The sequence below is a fragment of the Lacerta agilis genome, chromosome 13, assembly GCF_009819535.1.
Source record: "Lacerta agilis isolate rLacAgi1 chromosome 13, rLacAgi1.pri, whole genome shotgun sequence".
NCBI classification, from domain to species: Eukaryota; Metazoa; Chordata; class Lepidosauria; order Squamata; family Lacertidae; genus Lacerta; species Lacerta agilis.
In genome coordinates this window covers 42,011,006-42,035,069 of record NC_046324.1, presented here as the reverse complement: position 1 = coordinate 42,035,069, position 24,064 = coordinate 42,011,006, and the positions used below count along the sequence as shown (strand labels likewise).

The following is a 24,064-nucleotide window of genomic DNA, read 5'->3' as shown; positions in this document are numbered from 1 at the left end:
TAAATGCCGGAGCAATAAAATTGAATAACTTTGTGAAGAAAACCACACACGAATAATTCCAGACGCCACCAGGTTTTTCAAAGAACTTTCAAACACAACCACTATAAGCCTTTCTTTCGTTTGGTTGCAGTACTGTGCAGTTACATGAGACTATAAGTCAAGAGGACTTGCTTGCAAGTAGACAGGCATAGGATTGCAAGTATCCAAACCGCTGGTGTAAGGCCCAGGTACGGTCAGCTAGGAAAAAATATAAGAAAGAAATGGGATTTCCACGTGAAATGTGCACGGGTGAGATCACACTTTAAATATCTCACACCTTTCCATTTTTTAAAAAAAGTTCCAACACTGTTAAAATAGAGGTGCTTCTTTCTGTAACTTCAGTTGAACCAATGTATATAGATTAAAATAAAATAAAGGGTACGTGTTGTTATTTTCACACAACTTGGCTATCCCGAAGATTTTTATGTAAAAGAGATGTGTTTTTATGTAAAAGAGAAAAGGTGTAGAAGAAAAGGACCTAGAGATAAGAGATAGAAGCAGGCTTGCAGAGTGGTAACCTGGGAAGAAACACCTTCGCATCAAAAATTGTTCACTATCTGGCATTTCTGTTGCACAAACTACTCCTTTGACGTAGAATCACAAAGCAGTAAGGGATCAGTAAAGTCATTAAATTAACTCCATTTTTGAGGGGAGCACAGCTCAGTAGCGGAAGACATGCTTTGAAGGCAGAAGGTCCCAGGTTCTATCAGGTATAGAGTGATGTGAAGCCCCTTTTCCCCAAGACCCTGGACAGTACCATCTGTCAGAATAGGCAAAATCAGAGTGCATTGCATCATTCTTCCCTCCCCCAAGCCAAATGCAGTATATACGTCTGGCACCCCAAAAGAGGGTTAGATTTCTGTTGTTGTTGTTGTTGTTGTTGCTGCTGCTGCTGCTTGCCTGGAACAATAGTAACTGGGGGCTGTCAAGCACTTCATGGCTGGGGCCTGCCATTCTACTTTGCAGTTCAGGTCTGGTTTAAGGCATTGCAAAACATCCTCATTCAGCATGAAGCTCTGATCTAAACTGAAACATTTAAATCTGTTTACCATGTTGCCTTTCCTGACATTCATCAGGCAACAGATTTTAGTTCTTTAAAATGTTTTTAACAGAAGCGTTTTTAATGTTTGGAATGTAAAAAGCTATTTTCCTCCCATGTGATGGTAAAAATGCATTGAGATTATGCATACTGCAATGAAACTTTGATGAATAATGATTTCCTCCCTTTTAGAACTGGTTTTTTTTTTGTACTATGCAGTTGATGCTCATTTAAATTGATCAAGTGATTAACTTGGAGGATTGAACAATCAAAGTGTCTTTATCTGGGCAATAGTTCTACTAGCATTGTTCATGCTGGCATTGTTACAAATCCAGACAATCTTTTTTTTTCTTTTTGGAAGTTGATGTGTGCAAAATGGCTTATGAATAGGCTCTCCTTAATTTCCTAATGTGGTCAAATCTCTCTCTGTTTTCATGAAGGTAACTATTGCCTCAACTTTACAAACATTTTGTCCCCAACAGTAGATGAATGATTAAGATTTTATAAACTTTTCTCCAGAGTCAATAAAGGGGAAGAAGATCCATTAAAATTGTAACAATGACTAATTTTATTTTTCCGGTAAAATATTCACATAACATTATCTGAGAAATAGAATGACACATGTTTAATTCAGACTAATTTTAATTCATTTGCACATAAATACTTTAAAATCTAAAAACCATATGATCAGAATGTAGAGTTTTAGTAGAAATTTGATTCTTACAAAGCAAGTATTGCTCTACTACTGTCATTATTCCAGTCAGTAATATGACTAATAACATGTCACAGTAAACCAATATTCTTTCAGGATATTTTAAAGCCATCTTCAAAAGAGTTAGTCCCCGGCTGATCAATCCAAGAAGAATATATTGTTGAACTGTGTTGCACAAAGTTTCTTTACTTCTTCTGAGGGGAAAAAAGAGGAAATATTATTGTAAGACTTAGAAGTATGGCACCAATTACAAGCTTCAAATTGATCCTGTGTCTTTCCAGTGATGTGATCCGTAAATGACTACAAAAGGTTTGCATTTTCTCAAAGGTTCAGCTTAAATTTAAAAATCACTGTTGACAGAATAAAATCTAAAAGCCTTCTGCATAACCCCTTCCTCTCCATGTACCATTGTAATGTAAGAAGTGTGCTGTGCAGTTCAAAAGTCCACAGGAACAAACCATTATGACTGTTAAGTGATAAACAAACCATGAGCGCTGATTCACAAGCTAGTCTCTGGTTTGTTTCCTCCTTGGCACACTCAAGGGAGCAACCACATGAGGACTTTTGAGCAGCATGCTCATTTACATTAAACCAGGAGTCCCTAGTATTTTTGGAGCCATGGGCACATCTGCAAACTGGAGAAACCACACATACCCGCCGCAACCTATTCTATTGGCTACAATCAACTTCGTTGTACTGGTCATGTTGTGAGGATGCCTGATTATTGTCTTCCAAAGCAACTACTCTATTCCAAACTTAAAAACGGAAAGCATAATGCTGGTGGTCAACAAAAGAGGTTTAAAGACTCTCTCAAGGCAAATTTTTAAAAATGTAGTATAAAGGAGCGTCTCCACCCCCATCGTTCAGCCCGGACACTGAGATCCAGCACCGAGGGCCTTCTGGCGGTTCCCTCACTGCGAGAAGCAAAGCTACAGGGAACCAGACAGAGGGCCTTCTCGGTAGTGGCGCCCGCCCTGTGGAACGTCCTCCCATCAGGGGTCAGAGAGATAAACAACTACCTGTCATTTAGAAAATACCTGAAGGCAGCCCTGTTTAGGGAAGTTTTTAATTTGTGGCTTTGTATTGTACTTTAGTATTTGTTGGACGCCGCCCAGAGTGGCCGGGGAGACCCAGCCAGATGGGCGGGGTATAAATAATAAATTATTATTATTATTATTATAAACACTGACAACCGGGAAACACTGGCCTGTAAGCGCTCCAACTGGAAAACAGCTTTTACCAAAGGCGTCATGGGCTTTGAAGATGCTTGAACTCAGGACGAAAGGGAGAAACGTGCTAAGAGGAAGGCATGCTTGGCAAACCCTCACTGTGATCAACTCCTGCCTGGAAACCAAGGTCCTCACTGTGGAAGGACGTGTGGATCCAGAATTGGCCTCCACAGTCACTTACAGACTCAATGTTAAAACCGTGTTCATGGAAGACAATCTTACTTGGTACGAGTGATTGCCAAAGAAGAAGAAGAAGATTGGCTACAATTACATGCTTCTTTCAAAACTAATTTCAGAGCCAGGGGAGGCCCTGTGGGCACCAAGGCACTTGTGTGTCCATGCATGACATTAAACTCTGGTTTAGTGATGTGGGAGCCAGGCTTTTGTAACCCAGCTCAAGTACATTGTTGTTTAGTCGTTTAGTCGTGTCCGACTCTTCGTGACCCCATGGACCAGAGCACGCCAGGCACTCCTGTCTTCCACTGCCTCCCCCAGTTTGGTCAGACTCATGTTGGTAGCTTGGAGAACAGTGTCCAGCCATCTCATCCTCTGTCGTCCCCTTCTCCTTGTGCCCTCCCTCTTTCCCAAATCAGGGTCTTTTCCAGGGAGTCTTCTCTTCTCACGAGGTGGCCAAACTATTGGAGCCTCAGCTTCAGGATCTGTCCTTCCAGTGAGCACTCAGGGTTGATTTCCTTCAGAATGGATAGGTTTGATGTTCTTGCAGTCCATGGGACTCTCAAGAGTCTCCTCCAGCACCCTAATTCAAAAGCATCAATTCTTCGGCGATCAGCCTTCTTTATGGTCCTGCTCTCACTTCCATACATCACTACTGGGAAAACCATAGCTTTAACTATATGGAACTTTGTTGGCAAGGTGATGTCTCTGCTTTTTAAGATGCTGTCTTGGTTTGTCATTGCTTTTCTCCCAAGAAGCAGGCGTCTTTTAATTTCGTGACTGCTGTCACCATCTGCAGTGATCATGGATCCCAAGAAAGTGAAATCTCTCACTGCCTCCATTTCTTCCCCTTCTATTTGCCAGGAGGTGATAGTTGAAATAAGTGAATACTGTGTAGCTCTGCTGCAGTTTCCCTCCCCTGTGTCAATTTTAAACAATAAGCTCCTTGGGACAGAAAAGCTGTCCCCTTATGTTTTGTAAAATATAATGAGTTCTATATAAATAAGTAATGAAAGCGTTTTAATAACACTTAAAAGTGGTAAAACCTTTAAAAAAACACTTTAAAAAAAGTTTCTTACCATTCACTTCAATCAGGTTTGCATTTTTCTGATTCAAAATTACATAGAGCTCCCGCTGATCCGATTTCTTGCCAACAATCCAGTAGTCACTCATCGCTTTCACTATGATTTCCTCATCATCATCAACCCTAAAAGGTAGAAGTTGGTATGTGCAAATCTTAGGATGCCTCAAATAAGTAACAAAGGAATAAAACCAAGCAAAAGACAGTAACTATCATATAAATCAGATTTTAAACATCAGCAAGTGGATCAAGCTTTGGTTTATTGTTTTAGGTTTTCCTCAAGTCTTATAGATTAAGTAATTCTTATATCTGTGGTAGGATCTGTACCACACTGACACAGAATTCCTGGAGAATTTGCTAATATTAGGATCTAGCAGCTTTAGTTAGTGGGACTGCAAAAAAAAAGTTACACACACCTTCACCTCCTAACAGAAACCTGCCTGTTCATGAGACAGCCACTTCTGCGGCACCACACAAATTCCATCTAAAATTCTGCGGTTGTGATATGTATGCATGCATGCATGCATGTATTTAGCCAATGTGGTCTATCTGACAATGTGCTGAGCCTGGATCTGGGAGACCTCTGTTCAAATCTCATCTCACCCATAAATCTACTAGTTTGCTTTCAGAAATTCCTTCACTCCCTGCCTTACTTTCCCTATCTGTAAAAAGAGGTAATAATATAATTATAGACTTTATAGGTGTGTTTTTTTCTCCGAGGATGAACAAGATAAGGAAACATTACTCAGAATCTTTAGCAGTAGTGAGATTTATAAGTATTATCATACTACGGAGAATATTTACACTCCTGGTGTATTACTTTGACTACAGCATTACGGCTAAGGAAGAAGAAAATTGCTTCCAAGTATGCACTGCCAGATCTAACTATGCAAACTGAATGATATTCAGATTTTAACAAAGGCAGGGAAGAATGCTACATCACCTAGTGAAGTCGCTGTTGATATCACCAAGAATCTTCATCAAGTCAGGATGAACCGACGTGAGCGAGATATTGGGTGTTCTCCTCAAGTGAATTGTACTTTTCTCTGCTAGGTTCATGTGATTGAAATAGATAAATTTAAATTGAGGTTCCTTCTCAGACCTAGGAAACAAGGAAGGAAATGGTCGAATAAGCAAGAAGAGGAAGGCCATTTTGAGTGTCTATCCAGAGTGGCTTACTACCATATGCTTTAATTTTTAAGTCAGGATCGAAAAAATGTTCCTGGAAGCCATTGAAATATTAGCAGCTGTCAGACTCCGGAGTAATGTCTACGGTTTGCTAATGCCACTTCAGAATCAGGGAATTCAGAAAGACTAAGGAGCCGATCCTGAGAACTGCTGAGCCAGAAACAAAAAGAGACAAGACGTCTGGTGCTGCAGTGCAACAGCAGAGAACATGAGGCATTCACATTTTGTGATACATTTCTAGTGAGATCCTCAGCTTGGCCCTGAACAAGCTACCAGAGTTGGGAGATCAGCTTGACTGACAGCCCTTCCCCAACCTGGTGTAATCTAAAATATCAAGAGGGCCAGCATGGCCAATTGTTGTATGTGGCGGATGTTATAGTCCAGCACATAGCTGTCAACTTTCGGATTTCAAAATAAGGGATCAGCAGCCTCACCTATGATAGTCACGTGGCAGTGGTGGGCGGAGCCAGAAGCCAAAGTGGGCGGAGCCAATGGGAAAATATGCCGAGGCTCCACTCTGGGCGCAGCAGACCACAGCCATCAGGACCGGAGCGGAGAAGACGCCGAAGATCCTGCCTCGTCCCAAGCCCCACATCCCTCCACTCCAGGCTCGCCTCCCGCCGCCGCTGCCGCGGCACCGCGTGCAGTTCCAGCTGCCCGAGAGCCGCCGAGGAAGAGGCGGAGCCGGCGACAGTCCCCTCGCCTGCCTCTCTCTCTCTCTCCTCTGACGTTCCCCCCGCCCACCCCTCCCGCCCAGCGCAGGATTTGGGGAGGGGAAAGGAGAGCAGGGCCCGCTTGATCCTCCTCATTCAGAGCTGAGGTAAATGTGTCTGCGTGTTTTCAGGAAGGAGAGACTAGAAGGGCGCTGCTCAGACACTCCTCTTCACCAATCTCACTCAGGACTCCCGACTCCGTTTTGCCTGGCGGTGAGGCCTATCCGCTTTTTAAAAGCTGGCGAAGCTCCTGAGGAGAGCGAGCGAGCGAGAGGCAGCTGAGGAGAACTGCTCCCCCAGCACCCTCAGGAGGAGGAGGAGGAGGAGGAGGAGGAGGAGGAGGAGGAAGAAGAAAATACCGGTAGCGGCAGCGCCGCTCCCGCCTCAGCCGAGTCCCATGGAGCGCATGGAGCCTGCGCGCAAAGAAAGAAGCAGGACGGAGCGAGGCTGCGAGTCCCTCCCCTCGGCGCTTACAAGTCCTCCTCCTCCTTTCCCCTCCTCCTCCTCCTCCTTTCCCCTCCTCCTTCTCCTCCCCCCTCCTCTGGCTGCTGCCTGTCTGCAGATAGTCTGGCTCTTAGTGACAGCAGGCAAAGAACGGGGGAGACGGGGAAGGAAGGGAATATACGGGTTTTTGATTAACCTGGGATTGCAGCGGGAAACGCGTTTAAAAACGGGGGAATCCTGGCAAATACGTGATACTTGACAGCTATGGTCCAGCAACACCTGGAGGGCACCAAGTTGAGGAAGGCTGCCCCAAGTGAAATTGGGGGGAATGTTTTCTTTTGGCTAGAAGACCCTAAAATTCAGGTTGGCCTGCAAGGCGTTCCCTGCCCTCAAACAACATCTAGCTGCCCATCTGCTGACATCACTGGGGGGGGGGAGAGAGCTTTGATCCTGCCACTTTGCCACTGCATTCCCTTGTTGAAGCAGACCCCTGCAGCCAGCCAGACTGAACCCTCTACTCATCAGCTGGTGAGCAGAGTGTTCAGTCCTATAGGGAACACACTGGTGAAACAAAACCGCTCCCCTGCCCTGTGGGTCGACTTTGACAGGTAGGTGGGATTGCTTACCTATCAGCCACCTGACATCATTATGGCCTGCAGAGGTGGAGAGATAAAGAGGTAGCCTGCTGGACTAAAAAGGTTCTCTGCCCCTGCTATAGTCCAAGAAGCATTTGTTCTTGTTCAGCAGACCGAGGTCAGGAAAAGGTTCAATATTTTGGAGAAATGTTAGGAAAGCCATAGAGAGTCTTGTATCATGTCTAGCCCTGCACTGTCTACTTTGACTAACAACAGCTCTCCGCAATTTCAGGCAGAGGTATTCAACATCACCTGCTGCCTGATGCTATTAACTAGAGATGCCAGGTATTAAACAAGTCCCCTCTGCATGCAAAACATATCTGGTCCCTCGTTGCATTGCTATCACATCCCACCTAAGATCTGCTGATGGCTGCTTGCTCCAAATTCAACAGGTCAACATTTGCTAAGCAAAACTACATAGAAGTTTGTTTTAATGCACCTGTAATTAAGATATTCACATGCCTGGGGAGGGGGGGAATAGGGGAAAAAATCTGGTTCCCCCCCATTTGTTCTGAAAAATTGAAGAAGATAAAAAAAAACAACCTTGCCTTTTCCTGTCTCCCCGCTTCCCAGGCCTTTACAAATTTACTGCAATCTGATAAACACATGTCAGATCAGGAGCTGGTCAGTTTGATCATTCTCAACTCTACAGATACTAGGGTTGATGCTGTTGTCTGCTATTCTGGAAAATCAAATGTATTTTGACATTTGCAGCTCGGTGCTTCCCCTTGCAATAAATGTCACATGACACCTCAAACTAAAGCTGGTTAACTTCCTTCGTAGGAGATCAACCAAGCTGTATTAGCACTAAGAGATGCTGCAACAGGTTCTCAGGATGCCACCACATCAAAGTTTAAGGCAGGCTTAATCAGATAAGCTTCCATCACTTTCATCTGCCAGCACCATTTAAAAAAAGCTAGCAGTTTGGTCCAGTTACAAGCATAACTGACAGCTTTGATAGAGTCAACAGTGGTTGATTTTTTAGATGATGAGCAACATATATCCCCAAGGAAAAATAAGCTGACTAAACACACACACACACACACACACACACACAAACTTTAAACTGTGGCTGAATCTCTTAAAAGTCAGTAAACACCATAAATGTTGGGGTTTTGCTATAAGACTGAAAGGCAGCTCAGAAACGGAGCAGGAAAAAGGTTCTTGGGCATGTGCGTATGGCTCCAAAGCCTTTATAGGAGCCCCAAGGTTTGACCTTTTTTGCTTTTTAAAAATACGTTTATCTGTCATTTAAGATCCCAGAAGTCATAAGGGCTGGCTGTAGGTTTTCTGATTTTTTGATGTGCTGAACACAAAAGGTCATAGACAGAAAGCACAAGATGTTCCCTGGGCAATTTTCCTGACCTCCCAGCGCATGGAAATGTGATGTAATGAATAGCAGTAACAAGCAGCTAAGAGACAAAAAAGGCCCCCACCCTAGTGGTTACTGACTTCACTTTGTTTGGTAGGGGCACTCAAAGCAGCGCTGTGAAGAAGAGCTTAAGGTCTGGGAAGGTATATATGAAACCACTATAGTAACTACAGCCTTTTGGTTTCCTAATATTTTAAGCCTCCTGCCAACATCCCCAGTTAATCACTTGCTTTCACACTATTAGTGGCCCCAGCTTTCAGAGAATGTCTTTGCAACAAGCCCCTTGAGTCACAGAAGCTGGGATAGTTGTTTGGTCAATAGATCTCTTTATGCTTTGTTTATATTTTACTTATAAAACTTAAATAGTGTCTCATTACTGTGCATTGCCTATTAGGGCTTATCTGCATTTCTGCTTGTCCCATGCTCTGAGCAGTTTCCCACTTGTCCCGCTCGTTTCCCAGGGAAAACCCACTCTTTAGTGCTAAATCGGAGCAATCGTCAATCCGGAGAAAACCTGAATTGCCATTTGCTCTGACTGAGATCTAAAGAGCAGCTTTCCCTGGAGGAAAGCAGCAGGACAAGAGGAAATGCGGATGACCTGAGGCTTCTGAAGAAAAGGGTCTCAGGAAATAGAAATGTTAACTGTTTTTACTATTTAAAAAAGGAGCCTTACCTTGTGACTTCTTGCATAGTCCAATTGACTTAGTACAACTGCTTTCTCATTCTATTGCAAATAACAAGGGCTAACCTTATCCCCCTCCAAAAAGGAACTTCCTTCTTGAGTCACCAGGCAGCAAGTTTAAATGAGTGGCAGGCTAAAAGGATTCAAGGTTTTAGAGCTCTGGAGCTCAGCCCCCCCCCCCACCCATCCTTTTTACTGAGCATTCATGGTGAATTGTGCTCATGAGGTTATTGGGACAGTTACATGTGACTGCACTTTCAACACCATTTGTGCCTGAAAAAGTTTCAGGACAGTCATACTGCTTCATCTGCAGCAAGTGCCTATCCCGTAGTCTCCGGCTGAAGTCCTCTAACTCTTCATGCCACAAATGGCAATAATGCAGTAACAACGGGGAAGCATCACAGAGCAACTCATAAAGTGGAACTGATGGGTAGAGAGTCCAGCACAAACCCACCACTAATGCAGTTTTATTGCCTCAGGGTGCTTCCAGGCGGTCACTATTTTTGAGCGGGTTTCAATCACATCCCAGAAAAACCAGGCCGTGCAATTAAAGCTGATTTGAAGCTTTTGCAAAACAAACTCACTCCCCGAAAAGATTGGAATTTTTCTAATAAGGCAAGTGACGGGAAAATGCTTTGACGCAACACTTCTAACCTCCCCACAAACAAATCGGGATGAATGCTCAACATCTCTAAGCAAACAGATCAGGCTTATTAAAGAGTTTGGCTGAACCTCGACAACATGTTGCAGAAGAAACCTGCATCAGCTTGGAGGGACCTTTACCAGGAAGCCTTACCAGGAACAGATTTCTGCTGCCCATTCATTTTCACCATCAAATAGGTTCCCCTAACCTCAGGGAGCTGCAGAGTCAGCTGTGTGTCTCTCCAAGGAAGCACAGCCATTGGATAGGAGAAGGCTAGCCCTTTTATCACCCTGGCTGTTCAGAAATGGGCTAGGAGGCAAGGTTCTAACCTCTCTCCCCTGCCCCATTCCTCATACATCCCAATGTGTGCCATAAAACACCAGTGAAAACTGCATGCTCCTTGCCCCACTGTACTGCTTTGACCATGCAGGGGTGAGTGAGTGGGGAAACACCATATCCATCTTTTTGAGGCTCCTTTGCTTCCCTGGGGAACATACCTGATAGGACACCTGAGAGGAGACCTGATGGGGCAGTGCAGACCTCTGTGGCCTGGCTCCCTCCCCGTGTTTTTCATCCGTTTGCCTCCAAACCTGGGATGAGAATGAAACCAACCAAGCAAATCTACCTTTGTCATCCTTGGAGGATAAGGTCTCTTTCTTGACACTAGGGCAAATTTTGCAAAGAAATGCCTCTTCTATCCAATCTGCAAAGAGCCATGGATTGTATAAATGGGCTCCTTATCTCTGTTTCTTTCTGGGGAGGCAGGGCCCCCCAATTTATTATAGGGGATGAGAAATAAGGATACCAGGAAAGAGGATGCTGCATGCCACAAGGTAATAAACTGGGGGTGGGGAACCTTCGGCCCAAAGGTCTAATTTGGCCCACTAGGCATTTCCCCCCAAACCGCACCCACATGGCCCACCCCTGATGTCAGGTGTAGTGTCAGGTGTGGGGCAGCTAAAGGCATAGCTGTCATCTGAGGGCAGCCATTTCCCCTTTGTACAGTGGTACCTTGGTTCTCAAACTTAATCTGTTCCAGAAGTCCGTTCCAAAACCAAAGCGTTCCAAAACCAAGGAGTGCTTTTCCATAGAAAGTAGTGCAAAATGGATTTCCAGACTTTTAAAAACAACCCTTAAAGCAGCAATTTAACATGAATTTTGCTATCTAATGAGACCACTGATGCATAAAATGAAAGCAATAAGCAATGTACTGCAGTCACACAAGCAATCACTCAGTAGCCGAACTGGGTTCCACACAGTCACAAAAACAAAAAACAAAACACAAAGCCACAAAAACGCAAAATAAATAGCGAAAACAGACAGACCTTAGTGTAACACTCAAAACAGAAGTGTGGCACTCAAACCACTTACTTCCGGGTTTGCAGTGTTTGGGTTCCAAGTTGTTTGAGTAGCAAGGCGCTTGAGAACCAAGGTAGCACTGTATTGTATTTTTGTTTGCTTATTAAGACTGTAAGCCTGTAGGTGGGGAGTGTCTTGTTTTGATTCCGTGTAAGGGGGGCCTTTTTGGCCAAAGAGCGGGGTACAAATGCTCCAAGTAAACAAAATAAAGATAACTTTGAAGTCATTTTCCAAGTAGTTTGCACTGATGCCTTTCAGCTCCAACCAGCTGATGGGTGCTGAGAGACATCACCTTTGAAGTCCATTTCAAAGTGGTTTGTACTGAAATCACTTTCAAACAGACTTCAGAAGGTGAGGCCCTTTCAAGTTGCCAGCTCCTCTCGTCTACCTTCCAAGAGTTGTCCTGCAGGGCCGGGGGGAGGATCCAGTTCCCATCTTTGTATTATATAGAGCATCCCCCCACCCAGCTGCAGCCACTGGTGAAGGAACTGTCTATTCGCTCACTAGTGGTAGACCCAGCTACCTGCTGCACAGCATTGCTTTGCATGCAGTGGGCAAGAAAACAGTAGCAGACATGCTGCCAGCCAAAAGGCAACAGAGAAAGAGGTAAGCAGGTCCTCCCTGAAGATACTGCCCATGTCTGCAAAACCGGCAGCTTATAGAATTGTTGTGCTGTATACATTCTTCATTTAGTAGGTAAGAGTTTCTGGGTAAGGACTAATAAATTGGAGGCACAAAGTTATTTGGGGATAAAATGCAAAGTGGTTGCCACTTGGCCTAATGTAGCTTGAGAATATGGACTGTCTTTTTCCAAATTGTGACAAGGGCTCCGGGGGCCTTTGTCAGCTGAAGATCAGGGGGAGGGAATGTTTCGAAACTTAAAAATAACACAGAATTTTCAATATGTTGCCATGAATATGATTTGCCTCCTATTTTAGGCAGTTCTTAAAATATCTGCACCCGTTAAAAAGCTGATGTTGTGAAACAGAAATAAAGAGAGTACCAACCCTGACATCCTTTTGTTGATGTTGTATTGTTCGCATATATCTGAAGCCAATACTGTGAGCTGAGGCCCGACAATGCTGTCAAGTTTACGGCAAAAATCCAACGTAGGCTGTGTAGAGGCTGTGAAACAGTTTTGGAAAACAAACAAACCAATGATACTTTCCTCCTGGGTGTCACAGCCACATCACATTTCAAGATCACACCAAATATTTACAGCAGGAATTGGCAATCTGTCAACCTCCAGGTGTTGTTGGACTACAACTCCCATCCTTCCCAAACACTGGCCATGCTAACTGGGGCTTGATGGGAGCTGGAGTCCCAACAACATTTGGGAGGGCCAATCGTTCCCCATCCCTGATTTACAGGGATAATGGAGCAGATTCAACTGTTTGTTACACTCGAGGCACTGGGATTCTGTACATACAGAATAAGAACTCATACCTAAGAAGCCCCACCGGACCAAGAGGTGATGTTAGCACTGAAACAGCTGGAAGATCAGATGATCTAACAATTCTGTGCATAAGAATATTTAAGAACCTAAAGCATTTTTTGAAATTCCCTGTACTCTGCAGAGTTTCTTATAAGCAATCCTCACTGAATTCAGTTGTTCTTACTTCTGAGTAAACATATCAGGCTGCCTCTGTGCTTCTACTCCATTATCCATATTTACCCTTTGATGACTCATTAGCAGAGTGCCGGCATCACTGTGGACAGAAATTTTACCCTTTTGACTGGACACAGTTAAAAAAAAGAAAAATATTTTCATTGTAAGATGCTGGTAAAACTACATACAGCAATATACCATTACAGTTAATGCCCTAATAACCATGGATAATGCTCAAATGTCAGGATTTGTCAAAAACAAGAAGACTTAAAACTTCCGTAGCTGTTTCAAAGAATATTACTCAATACTCACCATCAATCATAAAGCAGACAGCTGCACTCATAGCCTGCAAGGAAGAATACGTTTATCATAATCCGTTTTCTGTCTCATGGATACACTTGACTACTGGGAGTTAAGCTCTGTTCAAGAATGTTGCTGTACTTTCCTAAATTTGTAATTCCGGGGAAGCTCCCATGGGACATGGGAGATATTTTAGACCACGGCTGCCAGAAGACCTGCAGCCTTCCTTATGCAGTTGGACTCCCAGTTCCCATCCACACCAGCCAGCATGGCCAAAGACCAGAGATTTTTAAAACTGGAATCCCACCATATCAGGAGGGCCACAGTTTCCCCATCCTTGGTTAAGACCCAAACCTATGAAGATCTGACAGGGGTGGAAGAAGAGGAGTGTCATCTAGTCTGCTATCTCTGGTCTCTGACTGACAATGGGTCTCACATACAAGCCTCAGCTTTCCCAGGCCCAGGATCTTCGATTCCATATGACCTGCAAAATATATACTGTACTGGCCTGAATATAAGCCGCAACCGAATATGAGCCGCACATTTAAAATTCAACGGGGGAAAAGAAAAAGAAGACAATACCAGAATATAAGTTGCTCCCTTAAAATTGGCAGTGACCACGTGGTCTGAGGAAAAAATTGCGGCCCTAGAGGACCCACACGCCGCACTGGGAAATGATGGGGGGCTGCCGAAGGCGCCCCAACACTCCCCTGCAGCACCAGCCCAACATGGTGCAGCCGGGGGGAGGTTTGCATAGGGTGACGGTGGAGGAGGCGGCCTGCCGGGGCACCCACAACTGGCTCCCCCCCCGGGTGGGCACCCCCCCGCTCCCTAATAGTGGCAGGGGCCGGCTGGGCAAGAAGAGACATTCTGTGGGGGGCACGCAGCTCGTCTCACACTGCGCCAGGCGGGCGCCCCCCCGCTCCATTAACAGCAGCGAGGCAGGCAGAGGGGGATTGCGCCGCAGCAGCCCCCACCGGCACTCGTCCCACCACCTCCTGCTGCCAGCACTGGGCAGGAACCCCCCCCCCCCGAACAACAGCGGAGGCACACAGCAGGAAACGCAAAGTGGCGGCACCGGCGGCCACCCGCCCCCCACCCACCCTTGCCAGGGCTCCAGCAGGAATTAACGAGTTAAGGGGGTGGGGTTCACTGTATGTCTGTTTCAGCAGCGATATTGGAATTTTTGTAAGGTTGCAAATATAAGCCGCACTTTAACTTTTAACGGTCAGAATTTTTTGGGGGGGGGAGTGCGGCTTATATTCGGGCCAATACGGTACTCTAACACTATACTTTGGTTCCTGCATGATCTGAAATGAACTCTGAGCTGCGTTAGAGCAGGGGTGGCCAACATGGTGCCCTCCACATACTGAAACTACAATTCCCACCAGCCCCAGCCGGAATAACCAATTGTCAAAGCATGATTTTTGTGCATGGGATAGCTGGTAATCACTTGTAGCCACGGCTCCTCTAAAAGAAAAAAAAAGAGAGCACCAGATTGGCTATCCCTGGGTCCCAGTTCTTTGCTTCCTCAGAGACCTCTCACAGTTCTTTACAGCAGTGTTTTTCAACCTTTTTTGGGCAAAGGCACACTTGTTTAATGAAAAAAATCACGAGGCACACCACCATTAGAAAATGTTAAAAAATTTAATTCTGTGCCTATATTGACTATATATAAAGTAATTTTTCAATTTTTCCCACGGCACACCAGGCAACATCTCGCGGCACACTAGTGTGCCGTGGAACAGTGGTTGAAAAACACTGCTTTACAGAAAGCTATGGCTTATACATTATCTGCTGGAATTATAAGTCTCCAAAGCCCAGTGTCATTAAAATGCTCTTCTCCTGAAATATGAACGACAGCTGGCTACTCTCATTGTTAATTGTTATGGTTAACTTGGGGCTTTTCTGTGTTTCCCAAAACAGTACTGCAGTGCATAATGACACAGAGTTGCAGTCAAATTTTATTAGCTTAGAAATACTTCTGATTTTAGTGAATTTTCTTCAAAGTAAGTTGGCACAGGACTACGGCCTTACTCAGACGGACATAACCGGAAACAATTTCGGGGTTCCTCCCCAGCACTATAGATCATATCGCCCAGGAAATGAGAGAAGTTGAACTCTTTCACTCAGGGCAAGATTTCTACATACATACCTAATTACAGAATTGGAGTCTAACTTCATTTTTCAGTGAACAGGGAAAGGTGCAACGGTTACCTTATAAACAATTAAATGAAGCTCTTCGTACGTATCCTCTGTGTTTACAAATATTTTGGGGAATCTACATTTCGCTTCTGGATCATTCAGGTTCAAAGGTCCAGTAAGAAACCTGAAAGGCAGAGATGGGACTTTATTTATTTTGTTTATGTAAAAAAAAAACCAAAAAAACTATATACCACCTGGCATCTCCAGGCAGTGTACAAGATTAGAATTTTACAATATAAATACAAAAGATAGTATTAAAATTTGGCATTGTGTCTGAATTGAGCCCATGCCCACTTGATATTGCATGGAGCCAGTTACAGATGCTGCATAAGCAGGACAGGCTACATCTCAACTCAGAATGGTTTGATATTGATTTCAACTATTATGGGTTCAGTCCTTTTTAGAGGTGGAGAGACGCAGAACTGAACTAATCCACCAAGTTTCCCTTTCCCTTGCCTTTAATTTACTGAAGCATCCAATTATTGTTAATAAGTCAGAGGTTGAAAGGAACTAAATTACTACCTTTGGATAACTGACCTTGTAAAAACAAGGCCTCAAGCCACGGAAGGGGGAGCTGTGGCTCACCAGATGCTGTTGGGCTCCAACTCCCATCAACCCCAGTCAGCATGGCCAATGGTCAGGGATTATGGGAGTTGTAGTCCAACAACACCTGGAGGTTTCGATTCTCTGGCCTGGTGGCAAGAAAGACTACAACAGATGTAAAACTGCTACCTTCCATAGTGCTGTAGATTTCCGGACATTTCTGTATGTATTGGGGAATCTCTCCCTGCCAACTGAAACAAAAGAGATTGCAGGGTTAAGGAAATTTCCCGCCCGCCACTCCTAGGAGAAGAAAAATCGAGCAGTTTTTTTAAACGGGGAAATAGTAGTAGTTTCCTGTTTAAGTAAGCCAAGCCACATGACTCACCTCTGGTTCTATATGCCTTGGAAACAGGGATGTGGTGAGATATTTGTATAAAATTCTCATGTCCTCTTGTTCCAATCCACTCCTGGAATGTTAAGAAAGACAACATTATAGCACATGATGACAAGGCTGCCCACTGTTTCAAGTACTGTTAATTGCTTACACATAAAACTGTGTCAAAACAAGTTTACCTTTCTTGCCCAGCACTTTCTCCACTGATTAACAGCAGTTCTCCAATGTCTCAGCTAAAGGATCTTTCCCAGTTCTGTGATCCGTTTATCAAGAGATGCAGCCTGACTGACTTTCTGAATGGAAGTCACGGTGACCTGCCACTGAGCTACAGCCCAGCATCATTAATAAAATCAGGCTACACAAAGAAACAGCTCACAGAAGACCCACAAGCTGGCAAAGGCAAAGCCTCACCATTCACAAGTCTTGTGTCTTATGTACAGTATGAACACGACAGGTAAGATGTTGGCTGCCTAATGTAATTTGCAGGAACACCTAACACATCCAAGCTTAGTGTAATGATTTTGGATCCATTAATATAAATCAGAGTGAGCACCGGAATCTGCAGAAAAAGGCAGAGTTCTGCAAAGCAGACTCAAGAGCCTTTCTGTTCCAATATATTTGAAAGGCGTGGCTACATTTCCAGTTTCACTAAGCTTCCAAATAAAGGAACGTCTCCAAATTATAAAGCACCACGGCATTTAATAACCAGCTTTGACACACAAGCACTGATAAAGTCTCAACCTGGGTTTATAAACAGATTGTGGGTAGGCATAAGGCCTAGAAACTTGAAAAACCAACATAGGCTTTGGTCCTAAGTTTCTGATGTGAGTCCAGGGCTTAGCTGACCCCCAATGGCAGGAGTTCTCATTCCCTATTTCTCACTGTGATGTACAAAGCATGCCCACACGATTTAGTTGCTCTGGTAAGTTTTTGAATGAATTCTATATTTCATTTCTGTGGAACTCCTAATATAAGCTTACTGTAAAAGGGAAGAAGTGAAAAAGGGAGAGGAAGAAAAACAAACCTAGGAAACCCTAATCTGATTTAATTATTTTATGCAGCCATACGTAGATTACTTCTTGTCTAGGCTTGGAGCACATTAGTTCTTGACTCCTTAATCACTTTTGAATAGGAAACCCTTGAACTGCGACTCTCAAATGAAACTGGATGCTTGGTGCAGCTGTCCCGTGTCAATAAACACCCTGAAAAGAAACGCAGCTGAAGGGGAACTGCCAGGTTTAAGTTACAAGGATGCTGCAAACAGCAGACATTTCTTTGTTTCTTTTTAAAATGCAACATTTCATATCGGTGAAGTCATGATGGCAAAAGAGAGCTGCGGATTGCTGGAAAAGATGCCGCCGTTCCAATTTTGGGGTTCCTTTATTTATTTATTTATTTATTTATTTACACACCTTCGTATCTTTTACTTCAAAACGAAAGACTCTGAAGGATATTTTTATTGCATCAAGGGACTGATTATTACCAAGATCCTCAGAGATTGAGGATGATGTCCCATGTTAGTAGTACAGTGGTACCTCAGGTTACAAACACCTCGGATTACAAATACTTTGGGTTACAGACTCCACTAACCTGGAAGTAGTACCTTGGGTTAAGAACTTTACCTCAGGATGAGAACAGAAATCGCATGGCGGCGGTGTGGCGGCAGCAGGAGGCCCCATAAGCTAAAGTGGTACCTCAGGTTAAGAACGGTTTCAGGTTAAGAACGGACCTCCAGAACGAATTAAGTTTGTATCCAGAGGTATCACGGTACTCAGAGAAGACCCATTGAAATCAATGAACTTTTTTTTTTTTTTTTTACTTTGGTGCAAGCATGACTAAGATTGGACAAGTGTTCAGTAAAAACCACATTTTTCCTTCCTCCCCTGCACTACTGATTTCAATGTGGAACAGTTGATGTCAAAGCCTCCTGGACTGCTTGGGATAGATTTTACCACAGAAATTTGCAACGTATCTTTAACAAGGAGATAAACAAGGAAACAAATTATTGGATGTGGAAAACTAGGTGCCTTTGAGGGGGATAGATTTGAGGCATTGCCCTGACATCAATTCACTCAGGTACCTACCAGATGAGCTGATCATTGTAGAGAAAGGCAGTATATTTGACTATGCTCAAACTTTCTTCCATCTTATTGATGAATGACTGGATTTTCAAGTAAGTCATTTTATCCAATGGGAAGAAGCTGATCCCACAAAAAACATCCAGCAGGTCACATGACTGTAAATGAAGTGTTTGCAAGTACTGAAGAATAAACATAGAAAAGCTGTATTAATGACTGCCTTTAAGTGCCGTGGCATGAAAAACATGACAAACACAATCTGGCACAATTCTCAGGCTCATGCCCTCTCTCCTGTTTAGATGCAAGGTGAGGATATTGAAAGCTTCCATTTCTGCTGTGTTCTAGACAGAAGTTACCCACTTTCACCCAAACCTCATGAATAAGCCAGCATGCAAGCTATGGTTTGTTGTTACATCTAAACCAAATAGCCCAGCAATGGAGTTCCTTTCCAAATGTTGTTGGGCTCCAACTCAGCCCAGTTAGGAGTTTGTAACAGGAGTTACAAAGAAATCAATGAAAACAGTTGTTCAAAACAAGAAGAAGAAAAAAAGGAATGATGGGAGTTGGAGTCCAACATCTGGAGTGCCAGAGGTTCCCCACCTGCAATAGGTAAAGGGAACCCTGACCGTTAGGTCCAGTCGTGGACGACTCTGGGGTTGCGGCACTCATCTTGCTTTACTGGCCGAGGGAGCCGGCGTACAGTTTCCGGGTCATGCAGCCAGCATGACTAAGCCACTTTCTGGGGAACCAGAGCAGTGCACGGAAACACTGTTTACCTTCCCGCCAGAGCGGTACCTATTTATCTACTTGCACTTTGATGTGCTTTCGAAGTGTTAGGTGGGCAGGAGCTGGGACCCAGCAACGGGAGCTCACCCCGTCGTGGGGATTCGAACTGCCAACCTTCTGATCAGCGAGCCCAAGGCTCTGTGGTTTAACCCACAGCGCCACCCGTGTCCAATAGCCAATCCTAACTGCAGGTTCATGACTGACACTGTCACCTTTCACATCTGTGTGACAACTTCTCACTGACTTATACTACAAACATTGAAAAATATATTTTGGACTCTCAGAAATATGAAGCCCACCTTATTCTAGCACACCAGTGGGCAAATTCCTGGGAGGCATGTCTAGATCTATGCCTGGGAGGCATGTATTTCTCTATGGTGAAAACAGTAATCAGCAACCAGCAATTCAATTCTTTAACGGCATGGGTCAAGACAGTGTGGCATGTGATACCGCTGTGTTGCATCTCTGTCGGCCGGCTGGAAGCGGACGGCAGGAGAGGCAACTGGCCATTGCAGAATAGAAGCCTCAGAGGATACATAGCCAGCTAAAAGAAGTGCTTTGGAGTACAGGAGACAGGTCCCAAGAGGAAGAAGAGGGACAGAGGGAAGCTTGAAAAGGAAGAGGAGCACAAAGGAGGCAAAGACAAGAGGTGAAGGGAACAGTAAGAGGAGAAACTAGAGTTGTGGAGCCTGCTGGCGAGTAATGTGAAATGAAAGAAAATGCATTCAGGAGTAATAGGAACTACTGCAATGCAGAAAATTGTAGTATAGCATCCTATAAGGAAAGGACTGCCCAAGCTCTGAGAGTAGCTTATGAATTAAGGGAGACACTGGGGCTCTACATATTCTAAGGAACTTACCAGTAATAAGGGGGCAAGATGCTAAGAACAGGATTGTGCACGTCTGCTACATCAATCAAATTTAAGAGCTACGTTCTAACAGTTATCAATTGGCAAAAAATAAAGCTGTTCCCTATTAGCCATTAGACATATTCACATTTTAAGTACTACAGACAAAACACATTTTTAGCATCACTCATGAAAGCAACAGATTTACAGCACACCCAGTCATAAGTGGGTGCAAAGGTTTCAGAAGTGCAAGCAGGTTTCTTCAAAATTACGTTGGAGGGTGCATACATCTCTTTCTTTCTTTCTTTCTTTCTTTCTTTCTTTCTTTCTTTCTTTCTAAAGGCATGTCTACTTTCAGAGCATTCTACACCCAAGACAACATGGATCATTAGGTCACCAGGGCTGAACAAGCTTCCAAATTCTAACACTCTATTGCTGCTTTGATAATAAAAACTTACCCGATGGAAGAATTTCTCTAGTCTGTCTTTTAGAACTCTTACACCTCCATCTTCCATGGCTTTTCGGAATGTTCCATTAAAAAGCTAAGGATTATTGGGGGGCAGGAGGGAATAATTGGGAGTATTGAGTCATTACAAGCACATGCACTAATCAAGATGTAATCAAATGACAAAGGAAGTAGAAGTGCTAATTCTGTAATTCCAGTTCCTTAATTTTAGATGCTTTAGGAGCAATAAATTTGCATTGCACTTGGGTGTTTATTCACATACAGAACGATTGTGATGAAGGTGAAGCACCAAATTTCTGCGATATCCTCCCCACTTCCTGCACACACCTTAACCAGCATATTGTGCAAATTATAGAAATAGCAACAACTACCTATGTAGGTTTGAGAGAGAGATGAATTTACATGACTTGAGCCAAGACAGACATGTATGTATTTGCTCAACTAGCAGGCTGGTTTGCAAAGCAAGCTAAACTGTGGCAGCTTTGAATGAATTTGCAAACTATGGTTTGCCACAAACCAGGGAGAGAGAATCACAGAAATCACAGGAGTTGAAAGGTCCTTAAATGCTTATCCACACAGTGCCAAACCATGGCCCAAAAACAGGATCCAAAGAACACTGCATCTGGTGCTGCACACCTTTTTAGTTTTGTGCAGGAGCATGTGGCAATCTATTTTTTAAACAGAAGAGACTTTCCAAAGTGTTTTGGCATGCGAAGATGTCTTCACTTCAAGGAAAGAAATCCCACCGGGCACAACCAAATGTTTTTGCATATTGAAATTATCTCTCCACGTGTCAACACTGTCTCACAGGGTTAGCAATTTTTTTAAAGGGGGGAAAAATGCACACTGCACATTATAAAGTTAATGCTGTATCCGGTCAATAATCAGATAATTGCAACAGTCCTTTGCCAAAACAGAAGTAGGAATTTGACTTTCACAGAAAATTTCAGTGTTGCTGCCATTTTTAATAAACTGAGAGTGGGACCATCTGGCATCTCCCTTCCCAGAAGTGTTCCCTGCAGAGGCCATAATACCTGAATTTGCTCCCTATCCCTTTCCCCTTCTCTTAACTTCTCCATCAGACTGTAAGCCACTCTTTTAAATTACAAGCAACTCCCAAATTACACGGGGGTTACGTTCCAAGGCACCACGCATTTAAGTGAAATTGGGTATATTTGAAACACCACTGAAAAGGCCTGCAAAGACCCTTTTTGTGACGTTTTTGAGTCACTTCCGGGTTTGGCATGGCCGAGCACGTATCGGATGTGCCTAAAACAGTTGCTGTCTTTATTAACTTCTGACAACAATTGTCAGAAAGGCGGCTTATGAATGTAGTAAATAAGTGTTCAGCATCGAAGAGATGCTTCTGCCACCCAGACTTTGGGGGGAAATGGCACTCCATGAATCAAAGAGTATGATCGGGTTCTGCTATGGAGGTGCGAAGACTGCTTCTCACATCCCAGCATGAAAACTGACAAAAATCATATATCTAACTTACCTTGTACATGTTATAACACTGCTGTAACACTGAGCTATACACTTTGTCCTGTAAGATAGCCAGAATCAGAGAGTTACTACAAGAAGAATCCTATGAGGTCATCATTTAAAAGGTTAACTTTGTTTTTCTCTGTAGAGACATCAAGAAAAACAATGCTGCAGCACTGATAACATCAGCGCCAAGAAAACATATAGCAGTTGGAGAAATGATGCATAAAGTTCATAGCCATTGCTGAAAGGGCCTTATCTGAGTTAGCTCATATTTTCCCAGCTGCACGTATGCTGCATGTGGATCACTGTTGTCAGGAGTAGCCCAGCTACTCATGAGGAGAGGGGGAGAGAAAGCCCTGCCCAGGAGTAGGGCAGGGAAAGCTGCTCTTCAAGGGGAGACAGCTCACAAAGCTATAGGGAGCCCGGACCCCTTTTGCAGATGGACTCCTCCTCCTCCTCATCCAATCTATCACAGGAATCGTCTCCAAGCGAGGGAGAGGAGCAAGGGCTCCGGGACACTGTTGAAAGACACAGTGCCACCAGTCAGGCTAGCCCACAGCTTCCGACACAGGCACAGCGCAGGGGGGCTAGAGGACCCAGGAGACATCGTTTCAGAGTGCCGAAGATCTGGTGTTGGGGGGGTAGCAGAAGGAATGAACTTCCGGATTCTGATAGTGACCGAACGGTCATGTTTTAAACTAGCTCCGCTTGTAAATAGCTATAACTTCAGTTCTTCAAAGGAGGCTTAGTAGTTACTCATGAGCAGCACCTGGGAAGATCCCTGACAACTGTTCAGGTGAGGTCCACCTGAGTCATATTCTGGGCAGAGGGCATAAATACTCTAACTTTGTCATTGGCATCTGTATACAATGACAATGTAGAGACAATGGAGTGCACCTGCAGGGGTGAAGTCAAACTGCTGGAGAATCACAGAGCCTGCTGTGACTGCAGAGACCGGCAACTTGTAACTGCTGCCTCCTGCACTGTTTTTGCTGTGTTAGCAGCAGCAGTGACCTCTCCGGGGCACAAGCCTGGGCACTGTGTATGGAGACAAGACGCCTCTCTCGGCCTTGCTGATGTGATCCAAAGAAAGCAAGAGCAATACATAGGCACCAGCTTGGCTGCAGGAGTTGCTGGAAGGTGCCATCTAACCAGAGACCCAAATAGGGCACACTGTGGACAGGCGGGGGAGGAGAAACCCAAAGCACAAGCGATGGTAATAATTACCAGTAACTCTTCTTCTTGATACTCAACAACCGGTTTACCATCTTTGTGTTTTTCTACTATGGGATTTCGTACAACCTTGAAAGTAGAACAAAACAGACGTTATTCATTGATTTAGAGTTGCTGGCTCAAGGTGATCAGCAATACAGTGGTGCTGAAAAAGGTTGCTGACCCCTGAGCTATATAGTTCACAGGATAGCCTCTGCTAATGCTGATGAAGCTGGATTATGGTGCAAGGATACGTTCAGGGCCAGATCAAGACATTTTGCTGCCTGAGGTAGAGCAGCAAATGGTATTCCCTGCATCTGCACCCCACTCCCACTTCCCAAGCCAATGAAAGTCAAGTTATTTTGTTATGGGAGATAATTATTCCACAAACAGCTCTCTTCCTCCCTGCCATTAAAAGTACAGTAAAAATACATTAAATAATGAACAATCTGCCAGCCTTTCATGACAACCCAAATTTGCTGCCACACATTACCCAATGGTAGGGCTGCCCCTGCGGGAACCATTTACAAATAAGCAATGAGAGGGGAAACATAAGGAAATTATGCTTCCCCTTCCCATATTTCCATTCATGTCCAAAAGGGGAAGATGTGCTTTCTCCCAATGTAAAGTCAGAGGGCTCCTCTCCCCGCTTTAGAACACTCAAAGCAGCTTTGATAAATCTCAATAAATGCTTAATAGAACAGTAGCATGCATTTAAGTACCATAACCATCCAGAAATTTTCTTCAGGTTCATTGAAGAACTGTCTATTTTTCTGGGTGTGTAGGGATTTTGCCGGTTTTGAAGGACTAAAGGTCCTAAAAGGGG

General features: G+C 44.1%; 1 protein-coding gene across 1 annotated transcript in view; it reads right to left on the bottom strand.

Moving 5' to 3' along the window:
- Positions 1–1,702: 1,702 nt before the first annotated feature.
- Positions 1,703–24,064, bottom strand: part of CCZ1 (CCZ1 homolog, vacuolar protein trafficking and biogenesis associated) — a 30,107-nt gene continuing 7,745 nt past the window's right edge. The window contains exons 3-15 of the mRNA XM_033166971.1: positions 23,961–24,054; positions 23,254–23,328; positions 22,037–22,084; positions 20,531–20,614; positions 18,446–18,621; positions 16,353–16,434; positions 16,157–16,218; positions 15,437–15,548; positions 13,232–13,265; positions 12,318–12,435; positions 5,218–5,376; positions 4,273–4,400; positions 1,703–1,984 (exon numbers count right to left, since the gene is read on the bottom strand). Coding sequence (XP_033022862.1) covers positions 1,929–1,984; positions 4,273–4,400; positions 5,218–5,376; positions 12,318–12,435; positions 13,232–13,265; positions 15,437–15,548; positions 16,157–16,218; positions 16,353–16,434; positions 18,446–18,621; positions 20,531–20,614; positions 22,037–22,084; positions 23,254–23,328; positions 23,961–24,054 — 1,228 coding nt within the window. The 3' untranslated portion in view covers positions 1,703–1,928. The remainder of the gene's footprint in view (positions 1,985–4,272; positions 4,401–5,217; positions 5,377–12,317; positions 12,436–13,231; positions 13,266–15,436; positions 15,549–16,156; positions 16,219–16,352; positions 16,435–18,445; positions 18,622–20,530; positions 20,615–22,036; positions 22,085–23,253; positions 23,329–23,960; positions 24,055–24,064) is intronic.